Below are 22839 nucleotides of genomic sequence, written 5' to 3' on the forward strand. Positions count from 1 at the left end.
TATTCCTAAATGTTGTTCAGAGTCATAGATTCTCTTTAGACCATCATTGATGAATGAGCCAATGAGGTTCAATTACTTTTCTTATAATGCATGAATAAATTGTTCAATTATTCTCGACAGTGATTCTTTCGATAATGGTGGAGATGCTTGTGGGATAATAATAGATCGAGGTTGACCATCATGCACGACTAGATCTACCAAGAATATGCAAAACATGTTAGAATGGTTACTTTTGCAAAATAGCCCTTCCCTTTATTTTTATTTTTATTTTTCGGTTGAGGGAAAGCATCTTGGCTTAGAATTTCATTTAGCGTCGTTCTTATAGCATAATACTATAATATGAAATTAAGATATTTAAGCCATAGGATAACAATAAAATACAACATGAAGTATAGTCCTAGATGATTCCCAGCATCTTTGTCACTAGAAAGATTGGAGAAGAGAATCCTTAACCTTGTGTTTAAATTTTCCTCTTGCTAAGCTTAGGGAGATTTTTGTAAAAATCCATAATATTACCCTTTACCTAATCCACCATTATTATTAGAATAAAGAGAAATTTACAATTCACACCCGATAATTTAATTTAATGTTTTCATATTTATATATATTCTTTATGTAGTTTTGCAAATAACCCCCCACTTATTTTAGTCTGCCTCTTTACGTTTGCGTAAACCCCCTCGGAATTAGGACGAAAGGTTTAGAAACAGGGGTGGATCTAAAAAAGGACCTCACTCGCTTGCTTTTCCTCTTTCCTTTTATTAAGTCTTTCTTCTCCTTTACCTTCACCTTCGCCTTCGGCTAAGCTCCTTTTTCTTTGCCGTCCGAAGCACCGAGGCCACATCCCATTCACCGACAGTGGAATAAGAAATTCCAAAGCGAATTGCGAGAATGTACTCCTTTCTGTGATCTAATTGACTATCCTATCTCTCTCGTTGTATACTTACTTCTTCCACTCCCAGAACGCCTCATCTTTTGCATTCGTCTCGTGCCCATTTTTTTTGCTTTTGAGTTTGAGATCTTCCCGTCATTTGATCATCTGGTCTTCTTCGTTCATGTCGAAGGATCGGAATTTGATAGTTATATGAGGTGGGTGTGTTGCCTTGTCTATGCTTTTACTGCTTAAGTGGTTATTCCATGTTCTTTTTGCCATTTGCTCTCAAAAGTTTGGATTTTGATTGGTTATTTCGGCCATCATATAATTCTTTTTGTTGCATTTTGGAAATTTTTTTTTTTTTGGCAATTGATAATTACTTATGATCTGATGTTTTACTTTTTACTAAGGTTGCCGTTTGATTCATGTAGGTATTTAGACTTGTTTATGGTTTGAAAGATTTAGTTTAATTAGTTGCCTGGCGTGATCCTTTTGTGATTCATGTGGGGAGCTGTTCTGTAAGATCTTGGTCAGGAAGTGAATTAAATGAGTTCTTGTCTTTGTAATTCACTAATTTTCAGCGAGTATTTTGTAGATATAATTCTGCCTAAATTGTTCATTCAAGACACTAGATGGATTGGTTTACTGTCACTGATGAATCTTGCTATAATATCCCGACTGCTTTATTACTATAAATACGAGTTTAATCTGCTTTTACCTGCATTAACTACTGAATTTTATATAATTCAAATGGTGATAAATCAATCTTATCATGTTCTTTCCTACCGACAGATTTATATTGGAAGAGTAAAACCAAAAGTGCAGTATGGTTACTGAAGGAAAGAATGTTATGTTACATATCAGGAAAGTTTTAACTCTCTCTATCAGAACTAGCTATATATCTGCTCGTGATCATCCTGTTGTTTTCACTATGGGCCTTATGCTGATTACATTGTACATATTATTTCCTACAATATCTGCCTTTTTGTTTTCTTCCTGTCCCGTCATTGTTTGCACCACCCTTCTTCTTGGAGCCCTTCTGAGTTATGGGGAACCAAATATCCCAGAAATTGAAGAAAAGGATGCAAACAGTTGGAAAACTTCTTCTCTTAATGCTGGTATTTCTACCAATGGTCTCTGTGTCAAGCCAGATGAAAGTGGTGTGGTTCAAACTTCTATGGAAATCAGGCCGGAGATCCAGGAAATGGTAGCGGGAGAAAGAGTTTTTGGTGAAGGGACGAAGAGTGCTCATTGTAAAGAGGAGGATTATGAACGGGATAAGGATGATTATTCTTTAGCTGCAATCTCTTCTCTTCAGGATAAGATTGAAGAGACTGACATTGCAAACAAAGTAAATGAAGGACAAGCTCATCACCAGGACAAAGTAAATGAAGGACAAGCTGAGAACATTGAGATTTCTCTGAAAAAGGGCACCGACAGAGTACTAGGAGAGGGTAAATTTGATGATGGAGTTTTCACTACTACTAATATAAAAGAAGTTGAAGGCCTGAAGATTGAGAATAACAAGTCTTCTTGGGGCAATCAGTCTGACTTTTTTTCACCTTCTACTTGGCAACAGTCTGATAGTCATGGTACTTCTTCGGAGTCTGAATCTGATCTTGCAGAGTCTTCCTCTCCTGATGCCTCTATGGCTGACATCATGCCAATGCTTGATGAGCTCAACCAACCTGCTCTTATTTGCAATGGCAATTCAGATTTTTCTTCCAAATGTTCCTCTGATGAGCATGATTTAGATGATCATATTGAGCAAGAAGAAACTGAAACCCATAAGGCTAAAGAAGACCGAGGAGAAGAGAAAAAGGATGATGGTAATGAAGATGCAGTTGCATGGACAGCTGAGGATCAGAAGAATGTTATGGATCTTGGGCCTTCTGAACTGGAAAGGAATCGTAGGTTGGAAAGGTTAATCGCTAAGCGCAGAGCAAAGAAGAGTCTAAGTTTCCGATATGAAAAGAATTTAATAGATATGGATAGTGACGATTCTGTATCATGCATTCACATTCAAGTTCCACCAATTTCAGCACCAAGAAGGAATCCTTTCGATCTTCTGTATGATCCAGAGGAAGCAGTGGGTTTACCACCAATTCCTTGTTCGGCTCCTTCCATTATGCTTCCTAGAAGGGACCCTTTTGATCTTCCTTATGATCAACTAAATGAAAGTAGCAGCTTTGCACAAGAAACTTGGAGTCCTTGTGAGCTTATGCCAGTTGAACAACAGGATATGTTTTTCAGAAGGCAAGAGAAACATGCCTCAAAGTTGAAACCCGACTTCGTAACTGAAAAGATGGATTCAGAGGAAGTTAATTTTGCTACTTTCTGGAGACAGTTTAGTGGCAAGAGTGATCCCAAGATGACTTATGTTACAGAATCCGATACTGTTTCTTCAGTCACTAATGAGGACTACCACAAAGACCTTATAGAGGGACATCATCTGAAAGGTGACTTGCCATCTTCAAAAGATGGTGCTGAACTTGCCAAACATGAAAAGAACACCTTGCTTGTAGCTGAATCATTGAGTTCAGAAACAGAGAAGAGGGGTAAAATTGCTATTGACCATCATGAAAGTCTTATAAATGGTAGCATGGTTGTTCAGGAGGCTCAGCAGATTTTTCAACTGTTTGAATCATTGGAAGAAAGAAACAACAAAGAAATATCTGCAACTTCGACCATATCAGATGATGAGGAATTACACGTGATCGAAAAGGAATGTCATGATCAGGTAGCTAATGCGGAAATATTAGGGAATTGCACACCATTGGCTGATGCACATTATGACCTTCTTAGCTTGTCTGACAGATTTAATGATAATCAACTTGCTGAAGTTATTTATGACTCTCGCCCACCAGAAATTGATATATCTCTCTCTAACATATCAGCACTTGATGCACTTTCTTTTAATGCAGGTGAGAAATTTAATTTTTTTACTTCCAGCAGCATTCATATAATTCATGCTTTTAAGCTTTCTGCCAATAAAGTTTATATTATGCAGGTGCAGGAAGTCTTGATGCCAGCTCCACTTTGGATTCAAGTAATGAAGTGAGTTTCTCAGATGCATACATGTTTTCAGGACTTGTTCAGGAGAATACATCTTCAGGGATTCCTTTGAAGTTGCAACCACCATCTGAAGCCAGTATTGAAATATCTCAAGTCAGTATTATGGGCTTGCATTCACTACATGAGGAGAAGGTAGAAGATTTTAATCTTCGAGAGGATCATGAAAGCATGCCATATTCTGATTCAGTAGTTGGTTTGACTGGGCTGCAGATAATTGGAGAAGAGAATATTGCTACTTCTGATACTGAAGAAGACATAATTAATGTAGTCCAAGGCAAGCAGGATGGTGATTCTGGTAAGTACCTAAATGATTCAGATGAGGAATGTAACAATTTCCACCCTGCTCTCATAACGAAAGAAATTGATGAAAAATTTCTATTGGAATTAGATGCAGTAGGAGACTTTCATGTAGAAGAATTAAGATCAGGTCAAGAAAATTCTGATCTTAAGCTGCAAACTGATGTTCCATCTAATGGTTTTGTCTCAGATTTTTGTTATGCTGCAGTTCATGATATCCCTTCTGAATTGTATTTAAACAACTATGAGATGCTGAACTCCTCTTTCAACCAGCAAAAGACTTCAGGATCAGAAATCAGAACTTTATTTGGGCCACTTGCTAGAGACTCTGAGCAGACTCTGTATAATCCTAAGCTTCATGTGCTGGAAACAAGCTCTATTGGAGGGATAAACTTGTTTTTTGAACAACTCCATGAAGAAGAGCATGTGCCTTATGTTTCAAAGTCCATTTTTGGCAAGTCGTCAACAGCAAAGCCTGAAGGTAGCCCAAGTGAATTGGGCCCAGAGCTAAGAGAAACTGGTCTGGAGATGATAGTTCTTGAGGTGAAGTCCACCGAAGAGATAGATTCAGTTTTCAAGCAATTAAGTGAAGGTCTTGATACAAGCGACATTTCAGAAGTAGTGAGTTCCCAAGCTACACCAGGTGGAATGGATTTGGAGTCCTTGGAAAGTAGATCAAACATGCAGATATCTAGTGTTGAGGACCTCTCCAAAGATGGGTCAGGAAGAATTGAGGGAAATGAAGGCACCTAGAGCTTGATTTTCTGCACGTACAATCGAATAAAATGATTGACCCGGATTCTGAATAATCTGTTACTAGTGAAAATTTAGAACGAACTGATCAAGTATCTGATGGAGTTGCAATCGTGGGTAGTGTTTCTAGCACTATTGCATCAGCCTTGAATAAATTTCAGAACGTATCTGGTAAATCCAGATCAAGCTCAACTTCTAGCTCAAAGTGATTCCGACTGATTCAAAGATGACTATAATGAACAGACTTCCTGTTTACAGACGCAGTTTTCTTGAAGATTTTTGGTAGATTTGGGTACATGGTGTTCATCATTTTCCTCTTCTTTTTCTTTTTTTGCTCATCGGTTCTACCAGGATATAGATTCAACTCAGTTTTGTGTGATACAAACTTTTTTGCTTGTTTTTGTGCATCTAAAGTTTTCTACATCACCCAACAGATGGTTGAGGATTTGTTCCATCTTGTAATTTACATCATCTAATGTACCAGTCAAGATAGTTTCTGTCAATTGCTCTCTCAGACTCTTGACTGTTATTTGCTTTTATTCTATGCTTTCCTTACTCCTGCAGTCGGCTTTGTTGTCGTGTGAATGTGAATGCTCTCTACTTTGCTTATTCCCTACGGTTTGCAAATTGATTTCTTTTGTTTTGTGCTTATTCTCGTGTTGGATCTTCTGCATCTCTTTTTAACTCGGTCATCAACACGAGCTGCAAAATTTCTACTTCAACTTTTAGTGTTTTTGGTGGCACGTTAGTGTCATCGCCCCTTGCAGACGTCTAGTAAATCATTACGACCTTGTCCATATATGATGAAAGATCCATAGCATCATCTAAGAGTCGCATACTTAAGTATTTGTTTAGAAATTAGTCATTTGTTAATTATACTATCCTATTTAAAATAGGAAATCGATTTAAGGTCGAGCTTTCACATGTTTTCTACTAAGAGGTTGAGATTTCGAACAGCCTAAAAACTTTAATTTGAATCGAAAGTAGCGAATCAAAAGTCTAATACGATCTCATTCCATTGTATTGATAGCGACACTAGTGAAAGAGGAAGATTGAAGAAAGCTCAAGTTGGTGCAAATTTCTTTGGCCGTAACTCATCTTAAAGACCATCATCTACATCAGGGGAACAGGAATGGATCAACGGTTGACTTGGGCAACATTAATGTGTTCCTCTTAAGTTTTGGTGGTGGGTTTCAATCCATGAAGCCCAATTTGGCAAATGTGACAATTAGTCAAACCAACCAAAGACTTAAAACTAAGAAGTACCAAAATATTGGTCGCTATAAAGCATAATGCAGGCATTTTAAATTAGAATAATTCAACATTTAGCCTTCTTTTATTATAGTGAGGGATTGTGCCATTGATCAATTCATCAACTAACCTAATTGAGATTAAAAATAAAAAAAAGAAACAATGCTAATGATAACTTAAGCTAGAATTAAACCCAACCAACTATTACTCTGGCTTCCTCTTATGCCAGCTCAAAGCCTAAGAAGGAACTCTTAATTAAACAAAAATGAAAAAAAAAATTAAGAGGAACAAATACATACGACATTGACCTCACCAAACGTAGGAGACGAATGGACGGCGGTGATCCTTCGATCATGTGATCCAACCACGCATATGGAAGATTAGACTCGTCTGGTGAGATACAGCTAATCTTCGTAGCTGGGTTGCATTAAATTGCCCAATTTTTTTTAATTTAATTAAACGAGCTGACGTGGCGAGGATATTTTATCGTTTTTTTAATGCCATTTCACCTAAATATTGTTACTTACCTAACTAGGATTCTCTTTTATTATTTTTCTCATTATTTTTCGGAAATAAAAGGTGCAATTTGCAAAAAGAAAATTTAGGGTGTTATTTGAAATATGTATCATGTATGGTATCACTTACACAGTTACACGGTCAGCATAAAATGAAACGAAGGAAAGTATACCAAGTGGCCTCTAATTATCACCTCAAAAGACAAAAGGCTAATTGCCTAATTGGCACTCTACCACCAATGTTTTCGTAATATTGTAAGATACCTTCTATTTTTCATTTAACCCCTCCCTTACGGTAGAATACCCACAGAGAGCCCTGCCACATAGGCAGAGTTGGTTACGAAAATACACTGCAGACGCAGTTCCAGCCGGCGCCCAACTGGAAAGCGCTCCTTCAGCACGCAAGGCTGTGACACGCGTTGACACGTGGCGCGGTTGTGGAACTTAGTCGCAACAGGAAACAGCCATCTCAAAAAACTGATTCATTGGTTCCTTTTTGCCGTAGCGTGTGTTGGGCCTGAGACTTCACGCGGTTTCGTTGCGTTCTAATAGTATACGTCGACTTAGTTTCCAGTGTGCTTAAATCAACGGTCCTGAAATCGACGGCTATCGCGTAATCCGAGGGGTAATCCACCTAATTACCGCCGTAGATTTGCTAGAGCAGCCCATCTAAAGCAAAGGTTAGTCTATGGTTACTGTACGCCATTACCTACATAAAGTTAAACAGGAAAATTTAATCACCAAACTAATCGTGAAAACTCGATATTTCTCCTTTTCGAATCCTCCACAATTTTATTTATTTATTTATTTAATTCCAAGTTTCCAACCCCAAATATGACCGTTTCGCTACACTCCCTCACTCCGACGCGCTCCTTTATATTGCTTACAAATCCTCACCACTAATACCATTCTCCATCTCCATTTCCATTTCCGAATCGAAATCTTATTCTCAGCTCAAAGATGATTCCGGAACGAGTCCACCCCTCCGATCTCGGCACCTCTAGCTCGTCGTCTCCGCCACCGGCGACGGCGAAGGAGACCACCGCCACACATCCCTCCTTCCAAGAGAAGCCCAAACTCCCGCCCGGCACGTACGTCATCCAGGTCCCAAAAGACCAGATCTACCGCGTTCCCCCGCCGGAGAACGCCAAGAAGTTCAAATCCTACACCCGCCGCGCCACCCGCCGCCGCGGCCGCGGCTGCTGCTGCTGCCTCCTCTTCTCCCTCTCCGCCCTCCTCCTCTCCCTCGCCATCGTCGCCGGCGCGCTCTACTTCGCCTTCCGCCCCAAACCCATCTCCTTCTCCCTCGACTCCATCGCCATCCGCAACCTCAACCTCTCCTCCTCCGCCTCCTCTCCCCTAAACCCCGAGTTCAACGCCACGATCCGATCCGATAACCCCAACAAGCGGATCGGGTTCCGCTTCCGCGACGGCGGATCCGTCAACGTCTTCTACGGCGGCGTCGCGCTCGGCAACGGCGCGTGGCCGGCGTTCTACCAGGGGCCGAGGAACGTGACTGTGTTCGCGATGTCGCTGACGGGGTCGGGAATAAGACTGTCTGCGGCGGAGAGGGACGGGATGGTGGCGGCGGAGGGGCGCGGCGGCGTGCCATTGCAGGTGGCGGCGAGGGTTCCGGTTAGGGTTCGGTTTGGGGCTGTGACGACGTGGACGATCACCGTTAAGGTGGGATGCGACGTGACGGTGGATAAGTTGACGACCAACGCGAGGATCCTTTCAAAGAAGTGCAAGGTTAAAGTGCGAATCATCTGACGCAATTGGTTGGGTCTAAAGGGAGATAGAATATTTTTGAGAAGTTTATATATATGGAGTTAAATAGGTAGAATTATAGGGGTACGTTGTGTAACATATATAAATATACAATCAAAAACTTGATCATACGAATTTGAATTCGCAAACATGAATATTTTGAAATTTCCTGTGATTGAGCTCGGTTACCGATAAATATATTTAATAAAGATTGTCTATATGTTAATATGTATGTTCCTATCAGGGAAGGAATTGAAGATTAAACTTAGTTTGGTCACAGGGGGCGAGGTTTTAAGAGCTCATGAGTTTGAGCCCATTAATTAATTATTTTTTATAATATCTAATTTTTATATCTTGTATATTTTTGTTATGGGTAAATTTTAAATTGCCCTCATGTTACAAATTAAATTTGGACTTAAAAAATTTATTAAATCTTTTATCCCATACTTTTAATATGATTGAAAATTTCATTCCATGATAGTTAGATAATAACTAAAATTTGAGATTTGTAATTTTAGATAGGAGAATATACAAAAAAGTTGAACACTCATTTTGCTTTAAATTTGAAGAATAAGATTTAGATAGAAAAGTTAATAGCTTTATATTAATCGATGCAACAGCAAAGCAAAGTGATATAAATGAAAGTCTAAGAGAGTAGTTTAATTTTAAGCAAAAACACAAGCGACAATTCGTAATTTACCCTTTTGTTATGTGCCATCTATTTAGTATGATGTCTCGATTCTCTATGAATCCTAACAAACTAGTTCTTCTACTGTTTAGGATTTTTTTTTTTTTTCTTTCAATACCCCACTCTTGAGAGTTTCCTCTCTTTTAACTAAAGAGGCTAAGAGAAGGAATGGGCTCCTCCACTCACTTATTAATTTTTGTGAGTTTCTTTCTCCTTTGTCATTAATCAGCCTTAGGCGAATTCTCTTTCACCCCGATCCTCTATGACCACACCCTATTCTCCTCTACTTATCTTTTGGCCCTATCATCGTCTTTATCCTTTGCCTCACCCCCTCTGCCCTCTCCTTGCTTACTGCCATCTTCATCTTTGATCATATTGCCTTTTCTTTCTCTGCCTGCTTACTCCTGTCTATTCTCTTATGCCCCCTCGTTGGCCTAGTCGATGTTGGTTGGGATTGCTTTCAGTGGTTGACTTCAGCGATTGTGCTTTCCCTCACTAACTTTCAATGTTGATGATAGTGAAGGTGGCAGGCTAGTAGGGTTTCAAGGTGAGAACGAGAAGAAAGGTTAGGGTGTTGTGGTGGTAGGCATGGGTGTGTGGACTAGGTGGTAGTAATTGTGGTTAGATATAAGTCTTTGTAGGGACCTTATGGAATTGTGTGTATCTTTCCAGTTCCATCACCTCTCTTCTTTTCCATGTAGTTACAATTTGTGTCTTATTAGTATCATGATCTGGCAACCTCCCCCCCCCCCCACTTGTATCTTCCTATTTCTACCGCCGTTATCATTGCATATGCTCATCACTGGATCTACTTTTCCTATTTGCCTTAGCTTTCTTTATATCTTGTTCTCGTGTATTTTGTGAGAGTTTACCTTATTTTTCCTTCCTTGTGGATCATCCAAGGATCTATAGGATCAAGTCTTAGATAATTGGAATATGACAAAACTGCAAGTTGAATCGAGACTCCGTGCTCTTATAAATTTATTGGGTTGTCCTTCATTTGTGTTTATCTATGTGCCATCGGGCTTTATATTATGCTCTATTTGTAGTGTTGTCTAAGTTTAGGCTAAGTATGAAACTTGTGTTAAAAGAGCTTGTCACTTTAACCTAGTTTTTCTATATATCATACTAATTACAAGAATCAATGAAATGTTCCCAGGTACGGACTTTCACTAGTGGGTATATATGTATACATGGCCTAGCCTTTTACTTTCTCAATGGACTAGATTTGCATCAGCCGGCCCAATCAAACTTAATACTTAAGCAAAGCAAACTATTAATAAAAGTGAGGCCCAAATTCAAAGTTAGTGGGCCTTTATAATGGCTAAACTAGACATCATAAAATTCTTCAGTAATATCATAAATGACCATCCTGCCGATCACAGCCGGCCATTCTAAATAGCTAAACCGAATATCCAATATCCATCCGAGTGAGTATTATTTTGCTTATTCAAATAGTAAATATTAATCTTATTATTAATAATATATTTTATATTATTTATAGAGATTGATTTTACTAATTTTATAGATTTTTTTTAAAACTCTCAACGCTTTTATGTTAAACGTAAACGTCATAATTTATTTAAAATTTAATACTCTCCTGTTTAAGATCCAATCTACTATCATAAAATCATCCGTATTTATTTAGTTAGAATATGACTTTAAATTTATTATTATTTTCGATTAATCTATTTATTTGTGCAAAAACTAATATAGTACCGACTGCTGTAAGAAAACAACGCAATGAATTCCCCTCTTACCAAACCGCCAGTTCGCTCGTTTTTCTTTTCAATCCATTGACTGACTGCCTGACTGACTGACATACGCTTTAAAGCATGGCAAATTTGTTCACAAGTAAAATGCGTCCTCTCCCCAAGGTAGATCCATCTCTACTCTCACATTTTACTTGCAAATTATTACTGGGATGTTCATATTGTATGCATGTTTTTGACTTTTGAATTATTATACTTAGATTCTTTATTCGCCAAAACTTAAAGTATCCTTTTCTTTTTTTCTTCAACTATCTCCCAATTGTCATCTTCATTGGTTGTCAATTTAAGCTTCTTTTTTTTTAAAAGAAAGTGTCCCGTGATCAATTTAAGACACTGTATATTATTATTTTACCTTTATTTTAAAGAGAAAATAGTTTGAGTAAGATAGTCGTTTGACTTTGATATTAGATAATTAAAAATATGCTAAATATAAATAATCAAGAAAATCATATACTAGCTAATTTTCTTCTTTTCCTTTCCTTTTTTTTTCAATAAAAAAGACTTTATGTTGCTATCAATTGAGGGACCATAAAATTTGCTCATGTTAGCTAATTAAGTAGATTCTTCAGCTAAAAAAGAATAACATACCAATTATTATATTACACATAGACATATGGATTCAATTCACCATCAAGGTTGAAAATAAAAACTCTAAGTGTTACTTATACCAGCAATCCAACTCTAAATTGATTTCTCTTCCTCCTACTATATTATTATTATTTTTTTAAAAAGTATAGAATAATAAAGATCTAGATCCGAACCGATGCTGATTAGGCCGATGATCGGGAGAGTCGGCGGGGATAAAATATTAAAACCCTAGTGGTCCTATGTGATCTGGCATGTGGTTAAATCCATGTCGGCATTTGATAAAAGTATCCAGAGGAATACATTAAGGAGACCTCCTTGAGTGCAAGGTACGAGATCTACTTAATCCTAATAAATTGTAGCAGATGTAGTCCTCCAACGGATTCAAGAACTATCTACCCATTTCTACCAACCAAATTTCTGAATCTATAGGTTCGAGATCAGGTCCTCCCAAACAAACGTTATGCTTAATTAGTCTGTCCACTATTTTTATTTTTATTTTTATTGTATTAAAAAGAAATACTTTTAAGTTTAAGTTTAATTTAATTTTTCTAATATTTTAATAAAAACACCCTTGTTTTTCTTTCTAATAATTAAATTATAAGTGATATAAATTAGACAATTTATTGGGTGTGCGTGTGCAGCTGCGGAAATGTAATGAAAGTAGGGAGTGAAAATATCACGAGTCATCCTTCGTCTCTGTTTTACGACAGGTGAGAAAAATTAAAAACGGCTACTAACCCAGCAGCCTTTGCCCATCTCTAAACGACGTTAGTTGTTGACCCCGGTTCGGTTTCTCTTGAGCTGACGTGGACTAACGGCGTCATTTACTTCGCCGTTGTTATTTGGTGTAAGGCAATAATAAATTTCCTCCACGAGAAGAGGCACTCTATCCTGAGAAAGAGAGAGAGAGGGAGGAGAGAGAGAGAGAGTACCAAATACCAAATCTCAAATCGATTTACCCGACGAGTGCTCTAAATTAAGCATTAGTTCGCTCGATTTGAGCTAGTTGTGGTTTTAGATCTGTTGCTGGCTTCGGATTGGGAGGGATCGGATTCAAAGCCCGCGTCTTTTGGCCCACAAAAAGTCGCCGAATTTCCTCGGTTATTTAAGATTGCTTAGGGTTTTTGTCCATAAATTTGAGCTCAAGGTGGTCCGATCTGGTAAGGATCCGGAGAAAGGTTGGATATTGTTGCATTTGGTCGGATTCTGAGTGGGGAAGAGGTTTCCCGGCGAGGATTCGAGTGGCTCGGTTGCCAACGTGGAATTTTGATCACCAGGTATTAGTTTTTTCTCAGTTCATCTTCTAGCTACTTAGCTTTATTTAGATCCCAAATGGTGGGCTAAAATTTACTCATTTAATAGTTCTGCGGACTTTCTTCATTGAAAAAAAAAATTAAAATACTTCTGTGGAAAATTTTAGGTTTCCACTTATAGTTTTTTTTAGGCTTTTGATATTTATTTAGTTTTTTGAATAATGCTAGGTTTTCTTATTTGAGAGAATTGTGATGCATTTAGAGATCTCGTTCTCCAAGTTGATTGGAATATTTAGCTCGTAGATTTAAACTGTTCTAGCAAGAAGTCATCGACCTTGCTTGAAGGCTGATTTAATTGGTTGATAGTATTATTTTAGCTGGATTTGTGTAGAATTTGTTCTAATTTAAGTGTGACGTTTACGAGATTCGTTCTAACTATCACATTTCTTCTTCTTGGATGTTCAGATCATTGCATCAATTGAAGGATTCTCTGAGGTTGTAGTTTTCGCCTCACATATCCGGACCAAAAATCTAGTACCCAGCACTGGTTCTTTACTTTTAACTTCAACACTTTGCTACCTTAATTGGTGTGGACAAAGGGAAACTCAGTCCTGCGAAATGCATCCAAAAGCTCGAATCCATGCTGACCCGTCTCTGAATGCAGACCAATTTGACCGTTTACCTGATTCCGTGATCCTTTTCATCTTTAACAAGCTTGCTGATGTCCGATCTCTAGGCCGCTGCTCCACTGTATCAAAGCGGTTTAATTCGCTTGTTCCTCTTGTCCATGACATATATGTTAAGATTGACCGGGTTGTGACAGTTGATGGTGATGCCGAGGATGCACTAAACCCAACCAACCCCAGACCTCGTAACCTCTTTTCTCATTTCTTCAAAATGATGTTCTTCACTCTACTAAAGCCATTCCACAACCTACGCAACAGCAATGGAGGAAACAAACCCCTTTTCCCACAACTCGCTCACCATTCCCCTGCACAAGTGCTGAAAAACTTCACACACGTACGCCACCTCCGGATTGAGCTTCCTGCTGGAGATGTTGGAACAGAGGAGGGTGTTGTGTTGAAATGGAAGGCTGAATTCGGGAGCACTCTCCAGAATTGTGTGATTTTGGGTGGTACTCGCATGGACCGGAAGTACATCACAGAGCAAGAGCAATCTATAGAAGATAATGAGAGCATACCCGAATCATTCTACACAAATGGAGGGCTAAAACTTCGTGTTGTCTGGACAATCAGTTCTTTGATTGCTGCTTCCACAAGGCATTATCTTCTGCGAACAATTATTAAGGACCACCCAACACTTCGGAGCTTGGTCCTAACTGATGCCGACGGGCAGGGGACATTATTAATGGGGGTAGAGCAGCTGAAGGAGTTCAGGGAGAATCAAGTGGCAGCCTCAGAACCATCTTCCAATAGGACACTAATTCCAGCATCCAGCATGAAGCTGAGGTATTCTCCCTATCTGGAACTTCCCGACACCATGGGACTGCAAGGAGCCACCTTGGTAGCTATCAAGCCATCCCATGAGGGAGGTAGTGGTACTTATAGCAGTAAGAAAGAGATTGACACCTTTGTTTCAGGGGCATTTGATGGTCCATTTAAGATCGCAGTGAAGGCACTGATGAAGCGGCGAACTTATCTTCTGGAAATGAATGGTTTCTAAAACTTCTTTCTTGCTGCTCGCGGTGGTTCATTTTGCTAATTACTAGAACCAGCAGAACCACCAAATTCTATTACTTGATGCAATGTGCCATCTCTTTTGAATTGAGTTGTTCCTGTACAGTAATAGTATGTGGTCATCTGAATATTATGTTATATTAGTGAAGCCGTCATTTCCTCGTTATAATTATGGTTGAAGCAAGGTTTAGCAAACTCGTCAAATCATAAGTATTGGTAATTCCATTACCATTTGTTCCTGTTGCTTCTTAATTAACAGGAATCTAGAGTAAAGTTGAAAGAATGAATTTATGTTAATCTGCAAATTGTACAGGTGTTGTACCATTTGGATTAAACGGACTCTAAGTTGCCATGGAGTTGAAAAGAGGATTGACCTAAGCAGAAGCAGGCCTATTAAGTTTCAATGGAAACAGGGGCTAAGCAGGCCTAAAGATCTATATGCTGACACCATGAGCATGTTTCAGAACACTGAAATGTGGTTACTGAGATGAGGCTCTCTTTGAATGCACTACCTTGTTCTTGAGTTGGCTATTAATTAATGGTTATTAGCTAAGCATGCTTGTGTGGAAAAAGAAGTATTTTAATTCAAGGCCTCTTTACATGAAACTTAAGATGCATGCCTAAAGTAGTTCATGTGCTGTTGGTTCTCTTGGGTCATTATATCTTGCCAGCAAGAAACTTATGAATTCCTTGTGGCATTATGATTGATACCAGGATAAAAGAATTATTCATGGCATACATGCTGTCAATTTGCAATGTTTATAGAATTCCTCAATTTTCCCTGCATGCTTGTCTATATTTTAGTGGTTGTAGAGTTTAAATTAGTATTTCTTTTATAAAAAAATTCAAGAAATTTGAACTTCATTTTCCATTTAGATAAACCCCAGTATAGAAGATTTCTTAACAGTGGATGTTACTTGTCTTCAAAGTTTACCGCGTGATGCATTCTTAGTGTTGCTGCACCAGTTGTTCCTTATCCATCTCTAGCAAGTTTGTTATTTCTGGGAAGCTTTCATATTCTTGAAGTTTGTTGATGTACTCTAGAAATTAGAAAGCATTATAAATGGGTTGGTTGTGACTTGCAGAAGGGGAAGCTACCAAAATTAAGTTTGGATTAAATCTTTGTCTTGCTAATGTGTGAGAATTTAGTTATAGACTTCTACGTTATTCTTGGTCGTTAAAAGGTTTTGACATCTCTACACCGTCCTTAACCACTTTTAAGGTAGTTTAGATTAGTTGTACCAGTCCTCTGAACCAGAAAAAAGATTAAAAACATAGTTGGGAAATTTACCCATGAAGGAACTGGAAACTTCCTTGGCTATTATTCTAACTTCTTCTCTACTCCTATCTTTTCGTTGCTGGAATTAGCTTTAGAAATATGAGTAAAATAACCGAGTTAGTCAATTAACAATGGGGATGTGAAAAACTTAATTACCCTCATAGAAATACATTATGTATCTATAGGGGTAATATGGTTCTTTAACATGTTATGTATGATGGAAAATATTGGTGCGTAGATATATTTTGGTTATTTGTACCCTTAGTTTTGGTGAAAAATCTAACCTAGGGATTAAATGCTTTAGTTTAAAATATATAAAAATAAACAATGCTCGTAGAAAGGAAAATTTATATATAAATATTTCGTGAACAAAAGATAGTGGAAATTTTTCCACAACCAGAGTCAAAACAAAAAGGCATAAACAACTGTAGCTCAACATAACCACTGCCTCTAGTTCAGCAACCTTGCTTACCAAATAAAGCACTCTTAAGCTACAATTTTATCTATACAAAAACACTGCAGCTGGAGATCTATGCATGCCAATGTGGTGTGATGGATGTTCTTCAATCTAGCATAGAGATCCAGAGTTGACACGGAGCAGCAGCAGCCTGGACACCATCACTGTTTCTGCTTCTTTGCCGGTTGTTCCACAGATGGTGCAGCCTATCAAGATTCCAAAGTCATAAAGAATTTCTAAATCCTATAATACACGGGGAAAATAAGTTGCTTCTTGCAAATTTTATAATATTTTGTCTCTCGTTATCTGATAATAGAAAATTTGCCCATGCATTATAAGCATCTTCTAATTGATGTGAGCTGATTACCGAAGAAGGGGAAACTGTATTTAACAGCATATATTTTTAGTTTGTTATGTTCCATTTGCTACAATTTCCACCTGTCTACTTTGAGGCCCATATTTTTATTCCATCTACCGAAAGACACCACGCCATTAGTTGATCTCACGGAGTCTAACAATAGCCTCAGATTATTGTAACCATGGAAAAATTGCAATCTATGAAACTTTAAGTTCTCCTTAGTAGGTGATGTACAGAAGTGGAAACATAAGATGGAATTTTGCTACTGTTTACCTAGTACCCATAAACTAACTTATAGCAACAAAATATTTCCTGATAGACCTGAAAAGACATTAGAAGTAAGATTGAGGTAAAGGTCTTACAGAATCTGAAAGATGTTCACTGAGGTGGACCATCGAACTCAGCATAGCATCTAGTGTGTCTTTTGAAACCTGAAACTTCACTTCAATCTCCCCAGAAGCAGACTTTGCATAATCTTGGAGCTGCAAGCATGAAGAGAGGGGGAAATTGTGTGTCAGATACTGCCCTGGATAGCATTCCTTATTCAACAAAGGCGGAAGCAATTGGAGATAATTGCTTGTAAATTATTAAACTTAATGAAAATGTAAAGAAGTTTTTGACATACAAAGCCAGACACAAAATCAAAAGAATAAGTCATAGAATTTTAAGTATCATGTAGTATAGCCAGATGAATCGATACTGTGAGGAAAACTGGTCTAAATTTCAATTAGTGCCGGGTTATGTTAACTAAAATCAACATTCTTATCACAACCTTGACAAGCTTGGTACAACTACTGTAAAGGTCAACGTCTTGTAAGCACTACAACTCACTTTTGGATGATAAAATAATATGTCCATTTCAAGCTCTGAATGTAAGATTTCAGATGCCAAATATAAAGAGATACAAAAACATTGCCGTGATGCAGAAAAAAAGAAGATGAAATAAATTGACCTATTATGCATAAAGCTTCTCATCAATAGCACTAGCTTTTGTTAGCTAACATCATTCCCCTACCAAAAGTTTCCAAGAATCTTTAGTTGCATCCAAGAACTATCTGAACTTTTTCATACTTCCCAGAAACAGTCTCATTTAAAAAGAAGTATAGACATATTTATGTGAGTGTCATACCAGTAAGAGTCTAAAACCAAATGTAGATTCAGATAATTCTTCAAAGGATAGGTAGCGCCCAACCTAGAGTCTATAGTACCTTCCAGTCCCACAACAACTACATTACTAAGAATAAGTGAATAACAGTTAAAACTTTAATCATTAAATAGTAACTATAGCCTAAACATAATATGCAGATTTGTTTGGGCTGCCACTTCCTCACATGAAAATGCCACCAGCTCCGCCTATGAATACAAGGATATAAATGCTTATTACAGCATAGTTCAAGGTAACAGAAAATAGAACCTTTAATGTAATGATAGCCAGGCGATTTGCTGGTGTTGAGCCTTTTTTCTCCATAGTCCATGTCATTGACTTGAGTCGTGGAAGATTTGCCTACATTATACACATAAACTCTATATAAATGTTTGCATCCTTAGGCTCATTTTCTTAAGGCATAGCATCAACATCCATCAAGACAACTAATCAAAGTTTAAGAGATGCATATTGAAAGAAACCAAGAGAAGAAAGACTTGTGTTAAAACTGGAACAACTAGAACAAGTTCTTAATATAGCTCTACAAAATTATGAATATACAGACGCTCAAGCATGTACAATGTTGGAGTTCAAAGAATGGACATTGGACCGGCAAGATTATCCTTAATACTAATGTGGAGCATCCTGCTTACATCATAAATAGTTTTTGTACTTGGAATTGTTTTATTGAACTACCTTACCAAAGAATACTTTTCAGGGTTTTCAGCATATCTTCCCCTCAAAATTTCCTAACCATTTACACCCTTAAAAAGTTAAAAGCTGCATATACAAATACCCCAAACCCAACACAAGAAATGGAAAAGAGAACTCAGACCAATACACTAAAAATCCAAACTATATATACCTCTAAAATATCAAATTTTGTATGAAGCATTATACTATTGATATACATGACACTTATCAAGGTACATAGGACACAATTATATAAAATAATAACACTTAATTATTTACTATATGATAGCTCCACAGTACTAAACTGCTTCTTTTCCTCTACTTCACAAATAAGAATGGGTATGATCTTATATAGCAAGAAAGGAAATCATTCAACAATTGATCTAATATTGTAGTCATTAACTATTTATACATTTTCTACTTCTATTTTAGTTTTAAGAACTCCTTCTGTAAAAAAGTATTCCCCCAGATCTAGATTTCCGTAAGATGAAGCCAAGAAATTAGTGGCACCCACAATGCAACAGCAATATCAAGAGTCAAGATAATGATGCAAATCAAAATTAACTCTGCTAACATCAAAGCTAAGCACATCATTCCTAGCAACAACATATAATATAGGAGCCACCATGATCTTTCTCATGAATAACAGAATCCCATGAGCTATCATCAAGTATTTATGTGATCAAAAAGATAACTGCCAACATACCAGATTATCAAGAGAACCATGATCCTGATGAAGTGGCATCACAACCATGCTTGGAAGATTTGAATCAACACTGCCCTGAATATGAGCATTCTGATTGTTTCTATAGCCATTTGCACAATCTTGCCGCGGCCAGGGTGATGATGATAGTTCTGATGTTTGGAAGGATGCAAGAGCAGCTGGGGTGTTGATTTTGACCTGATATGACACCCTTGTCCGTCGCCAAAAAGGCTAAGAAGACAATAATCCACAAGCAGCATCAAAGACTCAAAAATCAAAATGAACAAGTGCTAATTAATAGAAAACAAACATATACATGAGAAATTTATTGTGTAAGTTTACTGTAAACACTTCATAATGACATTATATATTCATGGTTTGGAAACCAATAAGCAAATACATAAATGAATATCAGATTATGAACCATACACTAGCCATTTGAAAAATCCACAGATCACAGGTAATGCAATCCTTTTGATAATGGTGTAAAAATTCCAAGGGGAGAGTTGACTTTAAATGTATGCTTTTCTGAAAAAGGATATTCCACAAATCTAGATACAAGTTAGCCTGATACTACAGAACAATCCACTGTAAATATGCAGGAAATGATTTAACCTTTGGCATTATGACCATCCACACAGATTGATAGGGCTCCTATCTTAGTTCAATGATGGAACTTTTTCACACTCATTTCGTTAGTTTTTCTGTGCTTTGCAAACTGCAAGCATATGCTTTCACCAGAGAGCACATCATAAATGTAAAAACTAATGGATATACTACAGTACATAGAAAAACTATTATAGTAGAAACCCCATCAGGTGATGTGTACACGCACAATAAACCTAGTAGTTGCCAGATTAATATTAACTTGGTGCATCAGGGACCATATGCTTTCACCGCCTAAGGTTGTCTGACAAAAATGTACAATGTTTGAATATAGTACCTGGTCGCTTGATGCCTCCTCCATCCATTGGCTCTGAAACTTTTTAATTGCCTCCACAAGAGCATTTCTAAGTTCTACAGAAATAGCACTAGAAAATAAATTTTGGATATCCTCTCCTGCAAGCTTTTCATTTACACACTTTCTGATGACACGTCGAAGGCATACTAAAACCTAGAATCAGAATTCATTTGTCAGTCTATAGGAAAGAACAATGAGTTTCTTAAGAGAGCACATTATATACATTACAAATATTCTTAACATGAGAATCACCATACACCTGGGGAAAAAAACAGAGTACTCTACTAAAGACTAATGGAAACAATCTAAAAGCAAACTCTCCACAATAGAACATACAAGTTAAAAACATGTAATGACCTTATTTTTCTACTTGTGTACAAAGAATATTATGGAAATTGTGGTTAATGAAATCCTACAAGGATTTCAGGCAAAATTACAACTTTTTATCACATTCATCGTCACTGATTGAGAAACGTCCTCAAGTTTGATACTTGATTGACTTATACTTTATGATTCAAAATACATCTTGCAGCTACTTACTCTTATTGCCGTTAAATCAAAAAATTAGTTCTCCAACGAACAATTAGTCAGAGAATAAACAACAAAAAGTACACAAATTTATTAACAACTGACACTATGAGCATTTTCTTGAAAGGAAGAAAGCGCGAGACAACCATTCAACACAAATACAACAGCACCCCAAAAGAATTAGTGAAAATAGTGCATTGGCGAACCAAAGAAACAATCCAACCAAGGGTTGGTGAGGGGCTTACGGGGTTTAAGTCTTGGAGAGTAGGGAGGTTGAGGAGGGATTGGAGATGGGGCTTCTCGGAGGGAGCGACCCCAGTCCTCCTGGTCTTCCACAGAGACTCGAGGACTTGGTCGATGGATTCCTCCGAGGGCGTTGGAGAAATCTTTCGGAGGTGGTGGAGGAAGAGAGGGTCCTCCTCCATGCTTCTCTTTCTCTCTCTCTCTCTCTCTCTCTCTCACTCACTTTTCCTTGTATATTTATTCAATCTTCCGAGTTCTCTGCCGATAAAGGGAGTTTATCGGGCATAAACCCCCCCGATAGGAGCTAACCCTGTCCTTTTACGAATTGGCAATTCACACCCTACATTATATTATTTACATTTCAGAGCCCTGTCATCTTCCTTTCTGAGCCAATAATAATTAGTTTACCCTTCTGCTTAAAATGAATGGTGCCATTTTCCAACATATAATTATCTATTTATTATTTCTATTACTACTTTTATAATTCATGAGCTCATAGGTTATAAATACGTCAGTTACTAATAATTTTTTTTAGTACATAATGACTCTCTAAATTATTAAATAGATATAGATATAATAATTCAAAGGCATTAAAAATAATGCATTATAAATATAGGGGACTGTGTGATATTCTATGTCAACACATAAGCCTCACAAATAAGGGAAAAAGGTCTCTATCCCACTCTCTCCCTTGAGTCGGACCCAACCGAATGACTCCAATACTTCTCTCATTTCGTGCATAACACATTGAACTCGTGGAAGTAGAAAGGACACCTAACACCACACCCTCTTCAACTTATAAAACTCGTACTAACAACAATATCTGATATACATACTCATCAATGGCTTCACCTCTTCTCTCTCACTTCCTCCACTGTCTCACCATCTCCCTCCTCCCTCTCAGGTCCATCTCTCGAAGCTTCATGCACATCTTTCTTGCTTCCTCTTTTGATCATCTAGTGGAGTGCTCCATTTGCCTGTGCCAGATTAGAGGACATGAAAGGAGTAAAGAGCTCAGATGCAAGCATATCTTCCACAGTTACTGCTTAGAGAGATGGTTAAAGCATCAGGGGAGGAGGAGTGCTACTTGCCCATTGTGCAGGGATTGCTTGGGATCAAGTAAGAAGAAGACTACAGCTGAGAGCTCATTGGGGCTTAGTAATGGCGGAGAGGAGCAGACTACAATTTTCTTCTCACCCTTTAAACTTGATGGTAAGGATCGATCAACATGGTGGTTAAGGTAAAGAATTGTTCTAGAATGGTCATGGAGCAATGGATGCAAGCCTTGTAACCTTTAAGATTAGAGTGATGGAATAAGCTTCCGGTAGTTTATAGTAATCGTATCTTTTACTCTATCTAAACTTCAGAGTAGAGATATTTACATTCTGTTTTGGTTACCATTAGATCCCTACCATATAATCAGCCATTACTATATAGATGAATTAAATGAAGTATGTAAACGTAATGACCATAATACTCCTGTCTATTGTTGTTCCTCTGGTAGACAACTTTACTTTGATTTTTTTTTAAAATTATTTTTAGAAATAATAGAAAATTTTGCATTTTGTCAGTAGCTATTAAGATGATAAAAGAAGAACAGGAAAGAACAATAAGTAGCTATATATGATTGGATGTCAATGAAAATAAAAACAAAGCATGGAGTGGTTTTATAAATTTCCTTAGTTTTTTTTTTTTCTTTTCCTGTACAAAATATCTTGAAGGAAAGAATATTGCAACTATGAACTATCCAAGAAAGTTACACTTCACCATAAGGTCTTTGTAGTACTGCAGCCTGTTCTGTAGTAAATGCTAATTTGATCAATGAGAAATGCCAATGCTGCCTTAGATTCCAGGAAGTTTCTTTGTCTGTAAATACACAATCCATGACTCTTCTTGCAAGCAATAGTCACGAATTAATATCAACTCAAGCTGTTAATCTGAAAGAT

At 37.5% G+C, this 22839-nt stretch overlaps 4 protein-coding genes across 7 annotated transcripts; 3 read left to right on the top strand and 1 right to left on the bottom strand.

Moving 5' to 3' along the window:
• Positions 1-735: 735 nt before the first annotated feature.
• LOC140776085 (uncharacterized) lies at positions 736-5553 on the top strand. Of its 4 annotated transcripts, XM_073119651.1 has the most exons (5): positions 736-1086; positions 1664-3795; positions 3882-4078; positions 4157-4241; positions 4434-5553. In XM_073119651.1, exons 2-5 carry the CDS (start codon positions 1698-1700, stop codon positions 4994-4996), a joined length of 2943 nt encoding a protein of 980 aa, XP_072975752.1. In that variant the 5' UTR covers positions 736-1086; positions 1664-1697; the 3' UTR covers positions 4997-5553. The 4 variants fall into 4 exon arrangements, with proteins under 4 accessions (XP_072975752.1, XP_072975750.1, XP_072975751.1 ...); XM_073119649.1 differs by having other exon boundaries at positions 4157-5553; XM_073119650.1 differs by having other exon boundaries at positions 737-1086; positions 3882-4241.
• A 2058-nt stretch (positions 5554-7611) lies between these two features.
• Positions 7612-8678, top strand: LOC140776068 (NDR1/HIN1-like protein 13). Its single transcript, XM_073119627.1, has one exon. It carries the CDS (start codon positions 7723-7725, stop codon positions 8530-8532), a length of 810 nt encoding a protein of 269 aa, XP_072975728.1. The 5' UTR covers positions 7612-7722; the 3' UTR covers positions 8533-8678.
• Positions 8679-12456: 3778 nt separating this feature from the next.
• On the top strand, positions 12457-15320 carry LOC140776465 (F-box protein At4g18380-like). Its single transcript, XM_073120181.1, has 3 exons — positions 12457-12854; positions 13296-14743; positions 14841-15320. The coding sequence occupies exon 2, from the start codon at positions 13449-13451 to the stop codon at positions 14511-14513; it is 1065 nt and encodes a 354-aa protein (XP_072976282.1). The 5' UTR covers positions 12457-12854; positions 13296-13448; the 3' UTR covers positions 14514-14743; positions 14841-15320.
• An 820-nt stretch (positions 15321-16140) lies between these two features.
• LOC140775325 (uncharacterized) lies at positions 16141-21129 on the bottom strand. The gene is made up of 6 exons (XM_073118550.1): positions 20896-21129; positions 20105-20275; positions 19165-19392; positions 18036-18125; positions 16984-17103; positions 16141-16469 (listed from the first exon to the last, which is right to left on the bottom strand). Exons 1-6 carry the CDS (start codon positions 21073-21075, stop codon positions 16425-16427), a joined length of 834 nt encoding a protein of 277 aa, XP_072974651.1. The 5' UTR covers positions 21076-21129; the 3' UTR covers positions 16141-16424.
• Positions 21130-22839: the final 1710 nt, after the last annotated feature.

Source organism: Typha angustifolia, chromosome 14 (assembly GCF_048772165.1).
Source record: "Typha angustifolia cultivar Huaian chromosome 14, ASM4877216v1, whole genome shotgun sequence".
NCBI classification, from domain to species: domain Eukaryota; kingdom Viridiplantae; phylum Streptophyta; class Magnoliopsida; order Poales; family Typhaceae; genus Typha; species Typha angustifolia.